The sequence below is a fragment of the Mesoplodon mirus genome, assembly GCF_964341445.2.
Source record: "Mesoplodon mirus genome assembly, chromosome: 4".
NCBI classification, from domain to species: domain Eukaryota; kingdom Metazoa; phylum Chordata; class Mammalia; order Artiodactyla; family Ziphiidae; genus Mesoplodon; species Mesoplodon mirus.
The window spans coordinates 161,714,171-161,734,595 of NC_138979.1; the positions used below are offsets into that span (position 1 = coordinate 161,714,171).

A 20,425-nucleotide genomic window follows, 5' to 3' on the forward strand; every position below is an offset into this window, starting at 1 on the left:
GAAGCAAAGAGTAGAATGGTGGTTGCCATGGGCTGGGGCAGGGGAAATGGGAGCTATGGGTCACAGGGTACAAACTTTCAGTTTTAAGATGAATAAATTATGGGGATTTAATGTACAGCATGGTGATATGGTTGAGTTTAGATATGCCAGATTACTATTTGTTTTCCATTTGTCTAATGTGTCCTTTGTTCCCTTTTTATTTTCCCCTGCCGTCTTTGGATTAACTCATTTCTCTTGCCTCTTTGGTTTGCTTTTTTTTAAGTGTGGTTGCTCTAGGGTGACAATATGCATCTTTTACTTACCACAGTGCACCTTAAAATAATGTTATACAATTTCAGGTATAATTTAGAAATTTTACAACCAGTATAATTCGATTTCCCCTTCCTGTCCTTTGGGCTATTATTGTCCTACATTTTATTTCTATATAAGTTATAAATCCTGTAGTACCTTGGTTATTTTTGCATTGAACAGCTTAAGGAAATTTAAATATGAGGAAAAGTCTCATAATTACACATTTACTACTATTTTCTCTGCTCTTCCTTCTTTTGTGTTGATCAGTTTTTTATCTGGCATCATTTTCTTCCATCTGGGAAACTTCTTTTAGGACTTATTGTAGTACAATCAATTCTCTCACCTGTTGCTTGTCTGAAAAAGTCTTTCTTATATCGATACTTTCAATTTTTGAAAGATTTTTTTCAGTGGTTGTAGAGTTCTGGGTTGGCACTTTTCTCCCGACACTTTAAAAGTGTTTTGTTATCTTTTGACTTGCATTTTTCTGATGAGAAGTGTGCAGTAATTCTTACCTTTGTTCTTCTGTGCATAATGTGTCTCTTTTTCTCTGCCTGCTTTTTTTTTTTTTAACATCTTTATTGGAGTACAGTTGCTTTACATTGTTGTGTTAGTTTCTGCTGTATAACAAAGTGAATCAGCTATACATATATCCCCATATCTCCTCCCTCTTGCATCTCTCTCCCACCCTCCCTATCCCACCCCTCTAGGTGGTCACAAAGCACTGATCTGATCTCCCTGTGCTATGCAGCTGCTTCCCACTAGCTATCTATTTTACATTTGGTAGTGTATATATGTCCACGCCACTCTCTCACTTCATCCCAGCTTACCCTTCCCCCTCCCCGTGTCCTCAAGTCCATTCTCTACATCTGCGTCTTTATTCCTGTCCTGCCCCTAGGTTCTTCAGAACCATTTTTGTTTTTAGATTCCATATATATGTGTTAATATACAGTATTTGTTTTTCCTTCTGACTTACTTCACTCTGTATGACAGACTCTAGGTCCATCCACCTCACTACAAATAACTCAATTTTGTTTCTTTTTATGTATCAGCCTGCTTTTAAGATTATTTCTTTATGACTGGTTTTCAATAGTGTGATTATGATGTATGCCTTGGTATCACTTTCTTCTTGTTTCTTCTACTTGGGATTTGTTGAGCTTCTTGGTCTGTGGGCTTATAGTTTTCATCAAATTTGGAAAACTTTTGGCCATTATTTCTTCAAATGTTTTTTTCCATTTCCCTCCTCTCCTTTTGGTACTCTGGTTACATGTTAAATTGGTTGATGTTGTACTATACGTCTGGCTCTGTTCATTTTTTTATACTCTTTCTTTCTTCGTTTTGGATGGTTTTCTGTTTCTCTGTGTTTGTCAGTTTAGTCATCTTTTTGTCTGCAGTGTTAAATCTTCTATTAATTCTATCCAATTAAATGTTCATTTCAGATATTTTACTTTTCATCTTTACAACTCCCATCTATTTCTCTTTATATCCTCTTTTTCTCTTTTTTACGATTATTTTCATGATTTCCTTTAGATTCTTGTGCATATATTATGTTTATAGTAGCTGTTTTAAAATCTTGTTCTATTATCTTTATCGTTTCTAAGTCTGTTTCTATTGACTGATTTGCCTCTTGTTAATGAGTTATATTTTTCCTGTTTCTTCACATGTACAGTGATTTTTTAAAATTAGATGTTTTAATTGGATATTGTAAATGTTGTATTGTTGTGTTTGGATTTTATTGCTTCTTTAAAGCCCGTTGAAAGTTTTTTTTGTGGCCATACACTTAAGTTACTTGTAGATCAGCTTAATCTTTCTCAGCCTCATTTAAAAGCATTTTTATGGTTTGTTTAGAATAGCTTTTTGTTTAGGTGTAGGATAGTTCCACTACTGAAGACTCTTTTGGGGTGTCTCTTAAATGACACCCCAATGAGATCTCTCCATTCTGGCTGGTGGGAACTCAATCAATTGGCAGCCCTGTGTGAACTCTGTAAAGTATTCAGCTTACACTTTCTCCTTAATGTTCTTTATCCTGACAGTTGCTCCTTGCACAGCCTTGTGGACTTTCACCCTATGCCTGAGTAGATCTGTATTCACCCAAAAACTCAAAGGGTCCCTTGTGATGACTTTTTTGATTTCTTCTTATGCGTAGCTTCTTCCTCTCCAGGACATAGCTTTGAAAATTTTAGCACTTCCTAGAACTTTGATCTGTGCCTTCTCAACACAGAGACTCTTGGTTCTACTTGAATTCCTTCTCTTTCTGCACTGTCTGGAATTGCGTCTAGGTGGGAAGGTGGAGCAATCAGAAGGCTCCTTTTATTTATTTCCCCCTTTTAGTTATCACAGTCCTGCACTGCCAGTTGTTTCATGTCTGGAAACAGTTGTTTCATATATTTTGTGCACTTTTCTAGCTGTTTATGGTGAAAGGGCAGGTCCTATAGCAGTTATCATCTCATATGTAGAAACAGAATTGTTGATAAGTTTGTATTGCTTTTGAACTTTTTCTAAAAAACAATGCACGCTCTATGTATTCTTCCTTTTTCATTCAATATTATATTATTAAGGTTCATTTTGTTACGTGTAGCTAGGATTCATTCTTTTTCAGTTTATTTTATTCTTCTGTGTGTTTATACTGCTGTTAAATTTCCCATTCTCTTGTTGATGGTATTCAACTTCTTTCTGGTCTTCTGCTATTAAAGACTGCTGTGCTCTAAATATGCTTATATGTGTCTCCTAGGTATATATCTAGGGATGGAATATATCTAGGGCCATAAGATATGTGAATGTTCAACTTTAAAAGATAATGCTAAAAAAAAAAGGTAATGCTAAATTGTTTTCCAAAGTGACTATATAAATTTATGCTCCTGTTAGCAGTGCCTAGGAGATCCCATTGATCAATATCTTCTCTAACATGTGGTACTGTCAACTTCTTAATTTTTGTCAAAATACTGAGTGTAAAATGATATCTTATTTTGGTCTTGATTTGCATTTCTCTGATTACTAGTAAGATTGTACTTCATTATGGGGAACACATTTTTCTTCCTCTGGTGACCGGCTTCTGGTTGGGACATTAGTGGTTCTAAGTAGAGCCAAAACTTAGAGGAATAAAAGAAAGAACTAGTTCTTGTCTGTTCTGTTTTGAAAACCCAGCTGTTCATAGAGAAATCTTTTTATCTTGCAAAACATTCTATCCAGGTAGTTTAGTTACACCTTATAAAGACCTAGGAATTCAACAAAAAGATATTGCTTGGCTTTTCAAAATTAGACTTTTATCTTTTGAAACGTTTTTGAAGAGGTTGAATATTTGCAGTTACTAGACAACATATCTTTTAATTAATGAAAGTGGAATCCTCTATTCTTAAGTTTTCAAGAGGCAGGACCCTAATTTGAGTACCTTTTTCTAAGGAACCAATCACAGATAATGTTCGGGTCTCTTAGGGAGTCCAGTAATGATACCTTCCTTTACTGGTTTGGTTTTGAACCAGCTGAGAAGACAAAGACTAAGATAGATGCAGGCCAAAATATCACTTTCCATACTCCACATTGATAAAGTCTAGGTTGGGAGACTTGACTATATCTATCTGCAAGTTAATGCACTTTCTGTTGACCCTCAGAATTGGACAGATTTACATACCCATTTTTAGGCAAGGTTAGACTGAGATGTGCATCAGGAACACCTGACCCTGTAGGAGCACCAGAGGATATGTGCTTCCTAAGGAGAGATTATCTCCCCAGAGAAAGAAGGGAGAAGCTTGTTGAATTTTTCCTAAATTACCAACCTGGTAAATCACTCCACCTCTCCTGGGACCTTTGAGAAAAGTGGAAGAGAACACCAAGACTTTTAAACTAATTGAGTTATTTTCATGTAGTGTGGGAAAGATGTATTTATCTGCTAACAAATATGCCTTTTTAATTAATATATATTTATTGAATATCAACAAGTAACTAGCACTATGCTTGGTGCTTTGGAGTAACAAATATTAGATGGGATCCCGGTCCTTTGAGAGTTAACAGTATTGATTATGGAGAAATTACTTATACATGTAATAAAAATAGCTCATATTTGTATAGCTCTTTGTAATTATGATGTACTTTATACACATCATTGTTATTCCCATTTTAATGGTAAGGAAAATAAGGCTCAGTAAAGTAATGTGACTTATCCATGATCACACAGTGGGACTTGATTCAGGTATTTTAACTCCAGACCCTGCTTTTCCCTGCTGCATCATGCTGCTTTCCGAGAAGAGAAATTTTACTCTATGAGACAGCGTTTGACAAGTCCCTTACGCATACGGTGAAGGCAGACGTAGAAGGCCAGGACAAGGGCACCTCTGTAGACTTGGAGCAGTCATATCAGGGAGGGCTTCATGCAGCACAGTGGACTTGAGCTGCTTCTTGAAGGGTGGATTATGGATAAGTAGAGAGGGTGTGAGGAGAAGGTGTCCAGACAGAGGCAAAAGGACCAGAGGGAGGTGTGGTATGAGAGGGTTATAAGGAGACTTGTCTGACTGTACTTTAGGACCCATGTTTGGTCTCTGTGTGGAGGAAGGGTGAATGAATTGATGGTATAGATGACCCAACTTTTGAAATCTTGTAAGAGAAAGTATATGCCTCCTGCAGTTGGCATCAAGGAGCCAGTGAAAGCTTTTGAGAAATAAGATGATTGAAACAATCTGTCAACATTTTCATGCCCTTTATGCATCTCCCATTCCCAGCTTCATTTGACCTCTTTTCTAGCTATAAGTGATTTTTGGTGGTGGTTTTATTTTTGTCTTTCAGTTTTATTTTCTGAATTTAGTATATCAGCTTTTATTAGTCCAAGAATTCCTGACTTTTCTTTCTTTTTATTTTCTAATTTAAGTCCTCTTTATTCTTTTCATTTTATTGTATTTTCTGCTATTCTAGTATTTTATAATATTATTTGAGCAACTATCTCCTCCTTTGTCACTTTAGAGACTATATATTTTTAGAAACAGCATATAAATAACCTGTCACTTTTGTGCTTGATTCATGTTTTTATTTCTGTATTTTCCCCTTCAACTAAGCTTGAAGAAATAACCAGTTCCTCTCTGTCTTTCAGGTCCTACCTTGAACATAAGACCTCCATGAACTATATGCTGGCAACACATCTCTTCCAGGACAGGTGGAGATTTGCTAATCTTATAAATTTAGTAGGACTAGGTCACAAAATTAAGAGAAAGTACATGCAAAAGAAGAAGGCCTTATAAAAGTCTTCAGTGATAGAAAGAGCCTTACAGAAAACACAATATAAAACCTCATTTTTTCAGAATTCGTTAACTCTCAGCACTTTGTAATATTTCCAGATGCTACAAAATTAAACCGTAAAGATCTTTAAGCAATCTTAATACATACCCTAAAACTTGTCCATCTTAAAGGAAGGACTTTACTCAGTGCCTTTTTACTTTCAGACACAATTTTAACAGACATGATTATCTGTTTTTCTAGACTAGACGAGATTAGAAGGATCAGATTAGAAAAGGTGGAGGGGTGGTAATTCACAAAATAAATACAGTGAGAGTTGTAAGAAATGACAACTGATAACCTCAATACAAGGGAAAATAGGGGACAAATGATGGAAAGCAGACATCGGAATTCAACTAGCACAGCAGTCAGGGACTGCTTAAGTCCCACATATTTTTGTTGCCCCTGAGACATAACTGCATTACAGTACAGTTCAGTAATTGACTAACAAGGAAACTTAGTTATTTAAAGAAATCTGCATTATTTTCAAGGTATGTGTGCTTTTTTGTGGGATTCTTAAAAATAGATACCCAGATTCCAGCCATTTCTTGTAATTTCATTATCCACTATCAGGAACTATATGGGATTTTCAGTTTCTTTCTGTAAATTTGTGGTTATTACCATTGAGTAATTACACTGTGCAGCTTCTAACGAAAGAGATCTTGAGATTTACTTGGAGGACAAAGAAGCTCAATTCTTTATATATAACTTGGTCCCAGTGCCCCACCCCCTACCTCCTCCCTGGAAAATTTTACAAGGCTTCCTTATCTTTACTTTTCAGACATTATACTGAGGTGTGTTCTGGCGTGTTACTTTTCATTATTTTGCTTTTGCGGTGGATGAATCCTTTCAGTCTGAAGATTTAAGTCTATTAACTGTGGGAAATATTCCCCTTATCCTGTCTTTCCTCTCCTTGTGGAACTTCTGTTAGATGAAATTTGGATCTTTTGCTCTATCCTCTGTATTTCTTTACTTTTTTCTCATACTTTTGATCTCATTGTCTCTTAGCTTTAAATTCTTGGAGATTTCTTGAACTCTGTCTTCTAAAATTCTAAATTGATCTTCAGCCTTACCTATTTTGTTACTCAGTACCAGCATAGAAGAGGGTTGTTTGATCTACTTTTTTTATTTTGGCGAGTATGATTTTAACATCCAAGAACTATTTTTGCTTTCTGACTAGTTTTCATAGTTTATGGATATAATATTAAATTTGTTCTGGTACCAATTCCAATGTGGAGGAGGTAGGGTGTTTCCCCTACAGCACCAAGCAGTTGCACCCTTCTGTTGTATGAGAATTCAGTTCAATTCTGATACTGTCTACCTGGAGATTAGCATCAGATTCCACAGTTTAAGGGTTCAGTCCTACAAGATTCCACCCCCATAACTTCAGATGCTCGTCACAGGCCCAGGTTGTTACCTTTACTTCTACCTACTGGCTCTCTATCAGAGCTTCCCACGACCCCTTCCTTGGGTGCTATTAATTTGCTAGAGCGGCTCACAGAACTCAGAAAAACATTTAACTCATTATATCACCAGTTTATTATAAAAGGATATAACTCATGAACGACTGGATGGAAAAGACACACAGGGCAAGGTATGGGGAAAGGGTATGGAGCTTCATGCCCTCTCCAGGTACACCATTCTCCCCACATCACCAACCCGGAAGCTCTCTGAACCCCATACTCCTGGGTTTTTATGGAGGCCCCCTTACATAAGCACAATTGATTAAATCATCAACCATTGGTAATTGAACTCTATCTCCAGCCCCTCTCCCCTCCCAGGAGCTCAGGGGGATGGGACTGAAAGTTTCATCCCTCTCATCACAGGGTTGGTTCCTCTGGTGACCAGCCCGCATCCTTAGCTGATCCAAGGGCTTTCTAAAAGTCACCTCATTAGCATGACAAAAGACTCCTCTACCACTCATCACTTAAACATTTCAAGGGTTTTAGGAGCTCTGTGCCAGAAACAGGGATGAAGACCAAATATATGTTTCTCACTATAAATTACAGTATTAAAAATATCTTTTTACATCTCTCTATCATAATTACTTTATTTAAAGTTCCTTTCTATTTTTTGCACTATGTTTAATTCTCTGGATTACTTCTATTTGTTCATCTCATTCTTTCTAGTTTATGCTATTATATTTCCTGAAATATCTGGTGATTTTTGATTGTCCAGTCATATTTATAAGTAATGGACTGTTTGCTTAGGATTGGTAGTTTGCATGAGTTTCCTCAAAGGTTGTGTTGTGTCAGTCTGTTTCTGAACTGACATGGACTCTATGCTTGAGGCTAGATCTTTCCACAGTTGAGCTTCCCATGAGGTAAAAGGAAGGTGGAACAGGCAATCTGGGAACCACCACCAAAATTAGGAAGCATTCTTTTAGGGCGGAGCATAGCAATTAAAAAATTTGAGATGTAATGACATATATGCTTCTTTATTAACACATTCAATGATGTGTTAATAGCAGTGGGTCTAATAACCACCATAATTTAAAAAGTGTGTTAAGTGTTGGCAATATTTTGTGACCCTGGAACAACTCTAAAGTAATATGAAAAAACGTGTTATTTCTTTTGGTAGCAAAACCCCACTTATATAAAGACGCAGACGTAGAGAATGGACTTGAGGACCTGGGGAGGGGGAAGGGTAAGCTGGGACAAATTGAGAGAGTGGCATGGACATATATACACTACCAAATGTAAAATAGATAGCTAGTAGGAAGCAGCTGAATAGCACAGGGAGATCACCTCAGTGCTTTGTGACCACCTAGAGGGGTGGGAGGGAGGGAGACGCAAGAGGGTGGAGATGTGGGGATATATGCATATGTATAGCTGATTCACTTTGTTATAAAGCAGAAACTAACACACCATTCTAAAGCAATTATACTCCAATAAAGATGTTAAAAAAAATCACACTTATACTACTGTGGATGGTCCCCTACACGTAAATGATGGTAAATTTCAGATAGAGGATTAATTTTTTTTCCCATCCAAATTGGTGCCCTCCCTGACTTCTCTCTTAAGGCTGCAGTAACAACTCCTGCTTATAAAGCATTCTAAAAACGTTGATTCAAAAAACATGAATTTCCCTGTTTAGCAAAGAAAGGCCCTCCTGATTTACTCTTGCCTATCTTTTTAGCCTAATCTCCACTTTTCAATACCAACCCATGGCCAATCAGACCATATCTACTGCTATTTCATGCCTCTTTATCCTCACATTCCCTTGGAATTCCCATACATTCCCTTGGAGTGGCCTTCAGTTTATCCTGAATTCTTATTCTAGCTGTGTCCTTCATCTTCTTACCTAGACTAGAAGGAAGTTCTCCCCGCCCTTCTTATCCCTCCATCTGATTTAGATTCCTGTATTGTACGTATTGTATTATAATTGTCTGTTTACTAACTACTCTGTCTACTTTCAAGTTGGCTTTTAAGAGTAGGTACTTTGTTATGTTCATCTTTGTCAGTATCAAGAACCTACCATGTGGTAGGCACACACACAAAAACATGCCTTAAAAAAATGAAATTTTGTTTGTTGCAAGCCCTAACATCTTCCATTAAATCTATTCTCTTCAACCTGAATGGATGTGTTCTCTCTTGCAAATCCTGTTGCGTTACTGTCAGAACTACTTTCAAGCTAATTCTCTGATCATTTCATTTCATAATTGGTTCATTTTGTCTGCCTTCCTTGCCCTCCCCGACTCACCCCCCACTTACCCACCCTGCCCTGGCAAACAGTGTCATACCTACTGTCTCACAGCATGACAGTAATTGTAACCCTGGCTGCATGTTAGTAACACCGTATTTGTGCCCTAGCCCTTCCCAGACTGAAGTCTTGCATTTACTAAAAGCTGCTCAGGTGATTGTAATGTGAAGCTACGATTGCGAATTACTGGTGCAAACCATTATCTGATAAAAAAGTTAAAATAATAAAAGTTAAAATAATTTCTGATAATAAGTTGACAGTATTAGGACGCTGGCACAGATAGAAGACATGGGAAGGAAAAGATAAAACGTTACGGTGGAGACAAATTTTTCACTTGGTTTTTCTATAGATAGAAGATCTTGGTATTTAGAATGGAGAACAGATTAAAGGAAACCAGAGGTTAGGTTATAAACGGGCAACATAGGGGGTCCTTAGGGTGATAGGATTTTTCAGTATCTTGTCTGTGGATACATGAACGTACACAGTGATAAAATTGTACAGAACTAAATATACACACTCACAAATGAGTACAAGTAAAACTGGGGAAATTTTTTTTAAAAAAGAGAGGGTCAAGTGAAAGGAAGTTGAATGAAAAATAAAAGCCAGTTTAAACCTGAATGGTACTTCCTGTGGTTAGACCCCAACTCTAGTTTAGAGACAATGAAGAACATCTCATTTTTAAAGAGATTTTTTTAATTATGGAAAATCTATTTCTCATGAGCATCTTTTTTGAACCCCATGAGAATTGAGATTGGCTTCTTTCCCTAATACAGTTCATTGCAAGTAGAAAGAACACTGGAGTCTGAGAGCAAAGTTATAGGTTCAACGTTAAACCCTTTAAAGCTCTGACATTGGGCATGTCACAAAATGGTCTTATCCTGCTCCTTTTTATAAACGGGGCTCAACTGTTGTTGTAAAGAATAAGTGTGATTAGATTTGTGGCGAGATACACAAATGCAAGTAATTGTTAGAATTTTCCTCTAGAATTCATTTGTCCTCTTCCTTTTGTTTTTTATTGATCATCCCTAAAGGTTATGGTACCCTGTTCTTTTCTGAGCATGTTCTCAGTTCCTATGTCTGCTTCTACCCCAAGATGCCTTCCCTGGCCTAATTCTATGTTGAATTTCTGTAGTACAAATCTCAGGAGTGTGTATGTAAAAAATATATCTGTGTAGTGCTCTAACCCACTTGTCCTTTCTAATTCTGTAGGGGAAACCCAAGAAGAAGCTTATTGACAGGAAGAACACGGTAACTGATTTTTGAAAGTTGAGAAGTTCTTTCCATGTGCATAATATGTGACCATGCACAGGCGAAGCATGATACTTTATATAACCATTTTAGTTTGACTCAGCTTAAATAGTAACATAAAAATGTTTTCTATTGAAGCACTATTCCGTGGCAACTTTTTACAAACTAAGTTTGGGATTTATAATTTTATAACTACAATATGTCATTTCAGTGATAATAATAGTATTCTTGTTTGGCTATATGAGAGAGCCCAAAGTATTAATGAGATTTCAAGACCTGTCTCATGCTAACTTCAAAGAAAAGGTTATGTTTTGGCCTTGACATAGCTGGGGCATACAGCTTTGCACCTTATGGGGCTGAGCAGAGTTGCTTCCAGTTTGCCTTGGAACTAAAAGTGTGCAAAATACCTGTGGCTCTTAATTTTGGCAGAGGAGAGAAAGGTCTTAGAAGAACCGCTGGGATGTCCTTGCCCAACCGAAGACTGCAAGCAGAACAAAAACTCTTAACCCTAATTACACATCTTCTGGTTTGAGAGATTATGTACATCCCCTTTGTGCTACTTCTCTTTACAAAGCAAAATGACAATAAGAAAGAAACCTCCTATAGCTAGCTTTTTGTTTTACATTTAAAAATTAAGATAAGGGGGGCTTCCCTGGTGGTGCAGTGGTTGAGAGTCCGCCTGCTGATGCAGGGGACGCGGGTTCGTTCCCCAGTCCTGGAAGATCCCACATGCCGCGGAGCGGCTGGGCCCGTGAGCCATGGCCGCTGAGCCTGCGCGTCCGGAGCCTGTGCTCCGCAACGGGAGGGGCCACAACAGTGAGAGGCCCGCGTACCGCAAAAAAAAAAAAAAAGGAATATACTTCCTAGAGTATACTACTATCAATTTGGAAATTAGAAAAAACTAGTTAAACAACCAGAATATTTAAAGATCAGTGGGTTTTGTCCTTTCTTTAGGACAATTTTTATTGCCATCAGTACAGGTTTTCTGGTGGTAGAAAGGTATAAGCAAATAAAAGGTGGCATGTAACAAACTTTATGCTGAAGCATGAAACAAGTCTTAATACATTTGAAAGGATTAAAATCATACAGAATGTGTTCTTTGACTACAGTGATATTAGAAATCAATAACAAATACTTGGGAATTAAACAACACATTTCTAAATAATACATGGGTCAAGGAAGAAATCATAAGGAAAATTCAAAACATTTTGAACTGAACAGTAATAAAAATATAACGTTAAAATGTGTGGGATGCAGCTAAAGTACTGTTTGGTGGTGTGTGTGATAGGTGTGACTTATAGCTTTCTTTTTATTTTTTTTAACATCTTTATTGGAGTATAATTGCTTTACAGTGGTGTGTTGGTTTCTGCTTTATAACAAAGTGAATCAGTTATACATATACATATGTTCCCATATCTCTTCTCTCTTGCGTCTCCCTCCCTCCCACCCTCCCTATCTCATCCCTCTAGGTGGTCACAAACCACCTAGCTGATCTCCCTGTGCTATGCGGCTGCTTCCCATTAGCTATCTATTTTACGTTTGGTAGTGTATATACGTCCATGCCACTCTCTCACTTTGTCACAGCTTACCCTTCCCCCTCCCCATATCCTCAAGTCCATTCTCTAGTAGGTCTGTGTCTTTATTCTCGTCTTACCCCTAGGTTCTTCATGACCTTTTTTTTTTTTTCTCTTAGATTCCATATATATGTGTTAGCATATGGTATTTGTTTTTCTCTTTCTGACTTACTTCACTCTGTATGACAGACTGTAGGTCCATCCACCTCACTACAAATATCTCAATTTCGTTTCTTTTTATGGCTGAGTAATATTCCATTGAATATATGTGTCACATCTTCTTTATCCATTCATCCGATGATGGACACTTAGGTTGCTTCTGTGTCCTGGCTATTGTAAATAGAGCTGCAATACTTAATCAGAATATTGAATTTGTAATCAAAAACTTTCCTACAAAGCAAACTCCAGGTAGTTTCACTGGTGAATTGTATCAACATTTGAGGAAGAATATACACCAATCTTACACAAACTCTTTCAAAAATATAGGCAAGGATACTTCCCAATTCATTTTATGATGCCAGAAAAGTATGACATGAAAACCTGACAAAGACATTTAAAAAAATTACGGGCTAATATCTACATGAACATAGGTACAGAATTTCTTAAAAGAATATTAGCAAATAGAATCCATCAGTATATGAAAAGGATAATACAGATGACTAAAGTGAGATTTTCCCCAGTAATGCAAGGTTGATTTAACATTTGAAAATTAGTCAGTATAATTCACCATATTAAATAAAGGGGAAAACACCAGATCATCATTTTATTGCTGAAAAAAAAAAAACCCATGTGTGTTAAATTAATGAAACTCACCACATGTTTATGAGAAAAACTCTTACACATCAGGCATAGAAGAGAAATTCTTCAGTCTGATAAAGGCCTTCTATGAAAAACCTACTTCTAACGTCATACTGACATAATGGAGATTACCCTATGATTAGTAATAAGGCAAGATGTCTGCTTTTACCACTTGTGTTCCCTTTATACTAGAGGTCCTAAGCAGTACAATAAAGCAAGGGGAAGAGGGCTTCCCTGGTGGCGCAGTGGTTGAGAGTCCGCCTGCCAATGCAGGGGACGTGGGTTCATGCCCAGGTCCGGGAGGATCCCACGTGCCACGGAGCGGCTGGGCCCGTGAGCCATGGCCGCTGGGCCTGCGCCTCCGGAGCCTGTGCTCCACAACGGGAGAGGCCACAACAGTGAGAGGCCCGCGTACCGCAAAAAAAAAAAAAAGTGAACTTCAACCTCTGTCTCCCACAAAAATTAGAGGTGATTCATAGACATAAACTTAAAAGCTATTACTCTAAAACTTTGTAAGGAAAATATCTTTGTGACTTTGGGCTTGGCAAAAGTTTTTAGACATGACACAGTAAGTAATCAGCAAAAATGAAAAAATGATAAGTTAGATTTCCTCAAAATTAAATATTTTTGTAATAAATACACTATTAAGAAAATTTCTAGACAAGCCATAGACTGAAGATATTCATCAAACATATCTGTCAAAGGACTTGTATATAGAAAATATAACAAACTCCTACAACTAAATAATTATAAGACAATCAACCCAGTTACAAATATGTAATGCTTTGATGTAAATGCTTTGACATTTTAGAAGGAAGATATAGGAATAACCAATATACTAATGAAAATGTGCTTTACAGCCTTTGTTATAAGAGAATTGCAAATTAAAATCATGAGATACCACTAAACACCCAGCAGAATGCCTAAAATTGTATCAAATCATTACATTGTACACTTTAAATATAATTTTATTTGTCAATTATACCTCAATAAAACTGGAAAAAATGGCTGACAACATCCAGTAGTGAGGATGTGGAGCTCATGGAACTCTGATAAATTGTCACGGGCAGCATAAACTGGTACAGGCACTTTAGAAAGAGTCTGGCAGTTTGTTAGCCTAGAAAATTCCACTCTGAGATCTTTACTCAGAAGAAATGAAAAGCATAACCACAAAATGACTTGTACAAAAATGTTCATAGGAGCTTCATTCATAATATTCCAAAACTGGAAGCAACTTCAGTGTCCAACAGTAGGGGAATAGGTGAACTGTGGATTATTCATACACTGGACTAATCCTCAGCAAAAAAAAGGATCCATACTGATACTCACAACATGGATCAATCTCAAAAACATGCTGAATGAAAGGAGACTTAAAAGAGTTCATACTATACTATTCCATCTTTATGAAGTTCTAGGACAGGCAAACCTAACGTGATGCAAAAATTCAGAACGGTTTCCTTTGGGAGTATGAGGGAGGGATTTACTGGGAAGGGGCGTGAGAACTTTCTGAGGGGCTAGTAATGTTAGAGTTTGGGTTATATAGCTCTAGGTCTCATCAAATGGACATATGGACATTTAATATTTGGATGTTTCACTATGTGTCATTTTTAGCTCCCCCCGCCCCCCCCAAAAAAAAGAAAAGAGAAAAAACTTTCAACGCCCTATAAAATATTGAACTCTAGATCATAATGATTTGAGTGTTAAAGTGTTTAGGAGTGAAGTGCACTGATGTCTTTGTGCAACTTTGAAATGCTTTAAAAATTAGGTGGGTTGATTGATGGATAGAAGGAGAGAAGATTGGATATATATGTGATGAAACAAATATAGTAAGATATTCATTGTAGAAACTGGTCAGTGGGTATATGGATGTTCACTGTATAATTCTTTAAACCTTTCTATTTGTTTAAATATTTCATAGTAAAAGTGTAGAAAAATGAAATAAAGTAGGTATAGATAAAAGGTATTACAACTTATGGGGAATTCAATTGTTTATTAATTCAGAAGTATTTATGGTATGTCAGGTGTGTGCTGAGCAGTCAGTCTCATAGGCGTCACTCATCCAGTGAGAAACAAGACAAGCGTGGGCCTTGCCTTTATAGAACTATAATTCTGTTTCTTTCCCCAGCATTCCCTACCTCCATTCCTTGTAATAGTTGTGATTTATATGTCTGTTCAGGGTTTCTTAGAAGCTTATAGTTGTTATTTTAAAATATCAGATTTGTTTTATTTTCTTTATTATTTAATTGGCCAAAAATCTATTTTCATAACTGTGTGTGAGGGGGTAATGTTCAGTTGCTGAGACTATGATAAACTGGGGTTGAACTATTTGTGAAGTTTATTAATTTGCTTCCCTTTTCTGCACCCCGTATCAGGATCCTCCCAGTCCTTGGTTCAGTTTCCCACTTTAGAGGGGAGGACTTCAAAATACTTACTATCCAGTTCATCCACCCAGAAATCTCTAAAAGTCCTAAATAGACAAAAGACACAGCCTTTCCATCATACTTAGGGACTGAAAACTTCCAGAGGTATGAGGATGAACTTCCACCTCAAAGGGAATATGCTTTGAGTTGTGAAGAGTTCGCAAGAGAGAGAGTTCAGAACCAACCAGTTAGATCTTGAGTTCTGGGTATACAGAGTTGGCTGCCTGCTTTCCGACACTAACATGGATACAGCTTTTCTGACTTAGTGACCAAGAACCCTGTCTCTCTTTTCTGACCTGGTTATCTCTGCCTGTGCTGTACTTTGCCCGATCCTTGTGTGGATTGGGTCTGATTCCTGTCACTTAACCTAATTTATGATTTATTTTATCTAATGCCTAATGTACCTGTAGCCATTCCCTCTCCTCATCCCATTTCCCATCCATGATCTGATTGAATTTGGTGTTGTCCTGCATCTGCTGCCTTCCCTTGTCTGTGCCTCTGACCCTAACTCCTGACCTGTACTCAATACCTGGAGAGTCCCTTCCACCTCTCCCCAACTCCTCCTATGACTAAGTATACTCTAAGAGAGAAGTTCCTCCTGTTGGAGCGCTTGAGACTTGGTGCGTCCCAAGGTCTTGGTGACTTTTCACGAAGATGCTTTCCCTGTGAGTCTCATTCAGCTCTGTGCTGCCATATTCATAGATTATCAGCCATTCCTCTCCTCGTCTCAACCTGTGCTAAATCTGTATTTATTAAATATTATATATGTCAAAGGAATATTTGTGTAATTCTGAGTACGTTATAATGAATAAATAAAATAATAAGTACACCTCTAGCCATCACCAGCTTAAGAATTAAAGTGTTACCAGTATCTCTAGTCATTCTTAAGGCATGGTTGGGTAGCACTTTATGATCTCTATACTGAATAGTCAGCCAGTAGTACTGAATACTTAAAAATACTTAAACATTGTCTTCAGATATATTTTTGTTCAGAACATTTAACAAATTCAGATAGCCCATTAGTGAAAGTCTAATGTAGATTCCAGTACTCCCATTTATCTGTCAAACATTTTAGAATTCACTAGGGGAACCATGCCTGGCCTGACATCATTACAGAGTTCTGTCAAACTTAGCCTTGGAATAAAGGAGAGAAGTTTCTGAAGGCTCTAGCTACCATGTTTTTTCCCATAGAATTGTGGTTGATGGAGCACCGGAATTGAAGGTAGAGAATATGAATTCAAGGGCCAAGCTGCACGCTGCTCTTTATGAGAGGAAGCTCCTGTCTCTGGAGGTGCGAAAACGTCGACGACGGAGTGGCAGATTGAGGGCAATGCGGCCAAAATACCCAGGTACCAGCTGGTGAGCTTTCACCAAGCTCTATGATCTGTGTCCTGTCAGACCGATTTAATCAGCTTCTTAATTAACACTTAATGAATCAGAACTTTCTGATCACATATGCTTACTTTTTTTGATATAGTCTTTTTCCTCAGAAACTTGTTTCAAAAGAATAATAAGTTTTTAAACCTTCCATTCTATGATATTTGTATTGAAGAATATCCGACGTGCACACATTTTGGCCTTTGCTCTTACTCTTACAGCATCATTTAACTACCTGATACTTAGCTTAAGTTTAATGGAACCCTGAGCGTCATTGTTTGGGTTTTTCATGATTAGGTATGAAATCCAGTTCGTCCTTTGACATTGCTGAATTGTGTAAGTATTTTAAACATGAACAGAAAAAGGGGAATTTCTTTCTCTCCTAGAATCTCCCTTGTTACAGATCTGTTTGTCACTGATGAATTGACTTCCTTTTTCTCCCTCCTTTTCTCGTTTGTTGACTGCCTGTATCAAGCACATTAGTCACTGGGGTTTCATTGGTGAATAAAAAAGCTATGGTCCTTGTCCTCATAGACCTTCCAAGGCAGTGAAGGAGAAGGATAATGGATAAACATATGATAGAAAGATATTCCCCTGCTTATTGTACCCCCGTGAAAGATGCCCTTCTGAAAACCTCTAACACGCTGTAGAGATTACTCTACTAAAAGGGTTTTTGCCTTAAGTTGTGAGAGAACCATTGGTATTACGATGAGAAACATCAACTCTAATGAAGATCATTAATAGGTTTTTAGAATGTATAAGAGGGACGTGCGTATGTTGTTAATTTTGTGCATTGTGGTCTGATTTAGAAATGGGTTTTTACTGAAAAGATAAAAGGAAGGTATTGGGAGAGAGGAAAATTTAATCCTTTTTTCAGCAACATTAGTGATTCTTCGCATTTAGTGATTACCCAACCAGCTGAAATGAATGTTAAAACTGAGACAGAGAACGAAGAGGAGGAAGAAGTTGCCTTAGACAGTGAAGATGAAGAACAGGAAGCTTCCCAGGAGGAGTCTTCAGGGTCCCTCGGAGAAAATCAAGCCAAACACACACCCTCACTGACCGTTATGGTAGAAAATTCACCCAAAGAAAATGCCATGAAAGTTCCTGAATGGAATGACAAAGGTGAACAGTGCTGCAAAACTGAGACTCAGGAACCAGAGCCTAAATTTAACCTGATGCAGATTCTGCAAGATAATGGCAATCTTAGGTATGTACCTTTCCTAATTATAATAGCAAAACTGAAAACAGCTAATTTGTACTGTGTACCAGGGTATTGTGCTTGTGGCTTTATAGCCATTTTTCATTTCTTATGCACAGGAATCCTGTGAATTAATGACTGTGATTTGATATTATTACTGTCAAGGGAACTGAGCCTTAGAGAAGTTGCTTGTCCAAGGTCTAGAACTGTGATACAAACACAGGTCTCACTGGCTCAACAAATATTTGTTGGGTTTCAGCATTAGTGACTTACGAGCACAAGGTGACTGAGACAGGGAGCTCAAGCAGTTCATGGCTTAGAGTGGGGACACTTAAAGAGCGGGGGCTATGACCCCAGTGTGGACAAAGGGCTCTTAGGACACAGGAAAAGGAGTGATTGGTCTTGCTTGGGAGGGCTAGAGAGACATTAGGGAAGAGGCAATATTTGAACCAGGCCTTCCCTGATAGGTAGGCTTTCCGGATTTGGGAGGTGACAGCTAAGTATAGGAGTGCTAGTAGAGGGAATAAAGGCACAGAGGGGTGATAGTACAGTCATTCATTCAGTTCCTCGACAAATATTTATTGAGCACTTGATCTATACCAGGAATTCTGCTGGGCTGTATAGTGTTACGGTGGAGACCAAAACAGTCGTGGAGCCCACAGTCTAGTGGGGAAGACTGACAGTAAACAAAGAAACAGGGTAATTTCAGACAGTAAGAAGTGCTGTGTAGACAGTAAAATAGGGTGTAGTATTAGAGTGTAATTGGACAGAAAGTTTCTGTAGCTTCTGGTGCTTTGGGCATGGAGACGTAAGCTTTAAGGTGAGTCCCAAATGATGAGAAGGAGTAAGTCATGTGAATATCAGGGAGCAGAATATTCCAGGCAGAACAGCAAGTATAAAGAACCTGAAATTGGAATGAGCTTGGCAAGTTTGAGAAATACAGATGAGTGGTGTGACGTTACATGGAGAAAAGGGTGCAATAAGAAGTGAGACTAAAAAATTGGATGTCATTTGATCATATAGTGCCATAGAGGAGCCTGGACTTTATTTCCTAGATGCATAATTTTTAAGCAGATGTGTGATATGGTCAGATCTTGATTTAGAAAGTAAATTCTGGTTGCATTGTGGGATAGTGATTGATAAGAGGAGAACTAAGGGTAGAGAGCTGAGTTAGGGGCTGTTCAAGTAGTCCAGAGCCAGGAAGATGAAGGTCCTGATCAGAGCAATGGCTATAGGAATGAAGAGAATGGGATGGAGTTAATGAAATTTGCAAGTTCAAATTGGTAGGGCTTGGTCCCTGTAGATGTAAGAATTCCACAGAGACTGAATTTTCCAAGTTTGGTAACTTGGTGCTGCCATCAGTCAATATAAGGAGCACAGGAGTTGGTTTCATGATAGAAATAATGTGTTTTATTTGGGACACGGGGAGGTGGAAGTGCTCTGGGATGAGGATGATCAGTAGATAGGTGAAAATACAGCCTTGAAAGTCAGAGTTGAACAGGACTGTACAACGTTAGAGTAGGTGAGCTTGTCCATTTCAGTTTAGTTCAGCAAACATAGACAGGAGAAAAGGAAGAGAACTGAGGCCCGGGGAAAACCAGCGTTCAATAGTAACGAGACCAAGAAGTAGCAGTTAGAGAGGGAGCTATAAAACTGGGAGGAGACAGTATTGAAAAGCTACAAGATGAGAGTTTCAAGCTATAGAGTGCCTCCCGCGGCCCAAGTTAGGATGAGGCCTGAAAAGAGTCTCCTGCTTTTATGACCTGGGGGTGGACTTAGTGGGTAGAAGAGAAATTGTGAGTTGAGCAACTAGGAAAGCAAGTGTGAACTAACTTTTTCAGAGAGTTTGACAATGAATGAAAGACAGGTGAGAACTCATCAGAGAGAGGGAGCAAGCTAAGAGAAAAATGATTTCTTAAGATAGGGATTCTGGAGCTTATTTAGAGATTAGGGGAAGGCTTTGATGGTAAAAGAATTAGAGATACAGAAATGGATATGTTGTCCTAAAGGAAGGTAGGAAGAGGCCAGTGGAGGGGTGTCTCTTCCTGTAATGAATGCAGTCGTTAGAGGTTAAATAGGCAGGAAGTGTAGTTATATAAGCGTGACGGCCTTTAGTTTCTAAGCTAGAGGTCAGTTCTTATACCGCAAGGATGGAGGGTGATATTGGCGTTTAGGGGGTTGGAGGGTAGAGTTAAGGTTTGGAACGGTGCGTGGAGAATGAGAGTAGTTGCGTCAGTGGAGAGCAGAGAGGGCTCTGTCAGAAGACTTGGCTCTGGCTTTTCAGTGCTTGCCAACTGGCGGTGTGACCACAGGCAAGTCAGAGAGCTTCTCTAGGCCTCAGTTTTCTTTTCTGTTAGGCCAGGGTATGGGGTTAGACATAGACAGGTTTTTCAAACTGTGCTCTCTAGAGAGGAAGGAGGAGTCCACTGAATTGAAATAGAACATTTGAAAACCACTGGACTATATTCTAATGTCCTTTCCAGCAATAACATTCTACTTAGATGTTGTAGAAATAAATTAGTTATTCATAAATCTTACGGATCTTACTTTTAAAGAGT

At 38.1% G+C, this 20,425-nt stretch overlaps 1 protein-coding gene across 9 annotated transcripts in view; it reads left to right on the forward strand.

Annotated features, from left to right (window-relative positions):
• Window positions 1-20,425, forward strand: part of TTLL5 (tubulin tyrosine ligase like 5) — a 315,626-nt gene that overhangs the window by 92,507 nt on the left and 202,694 nt on the right. For 7 of the 9 annotated variants that reach the window (XM_082618539.1, XM_082618534.1, XM_082618536.1 and 4 more), the window contains 4 exons: window positions 5,366-5,428; window positions 10,459-10,497; window positions 16,481-16,638; window positions 17,570-17,876. In XM_082618539.1, the coding sequence (XP_082474665.1) occupies window positions 5,366-5,428; window positions 10,459-10,497; window positions 16,481-16,638; window positions 17,570-17,876 (567 nt within the window). The remainder of the gene's footprint in view (window positions 1-5,365; window positions 5,429-10,458; window positions 10,498-16,480; window positions 16,639-17,569; window positions 17,877-20,425) is intronic. The other 2 variants (XM_082618540.1, XM_082618537.1) reach the window with 1 other exon arrangement.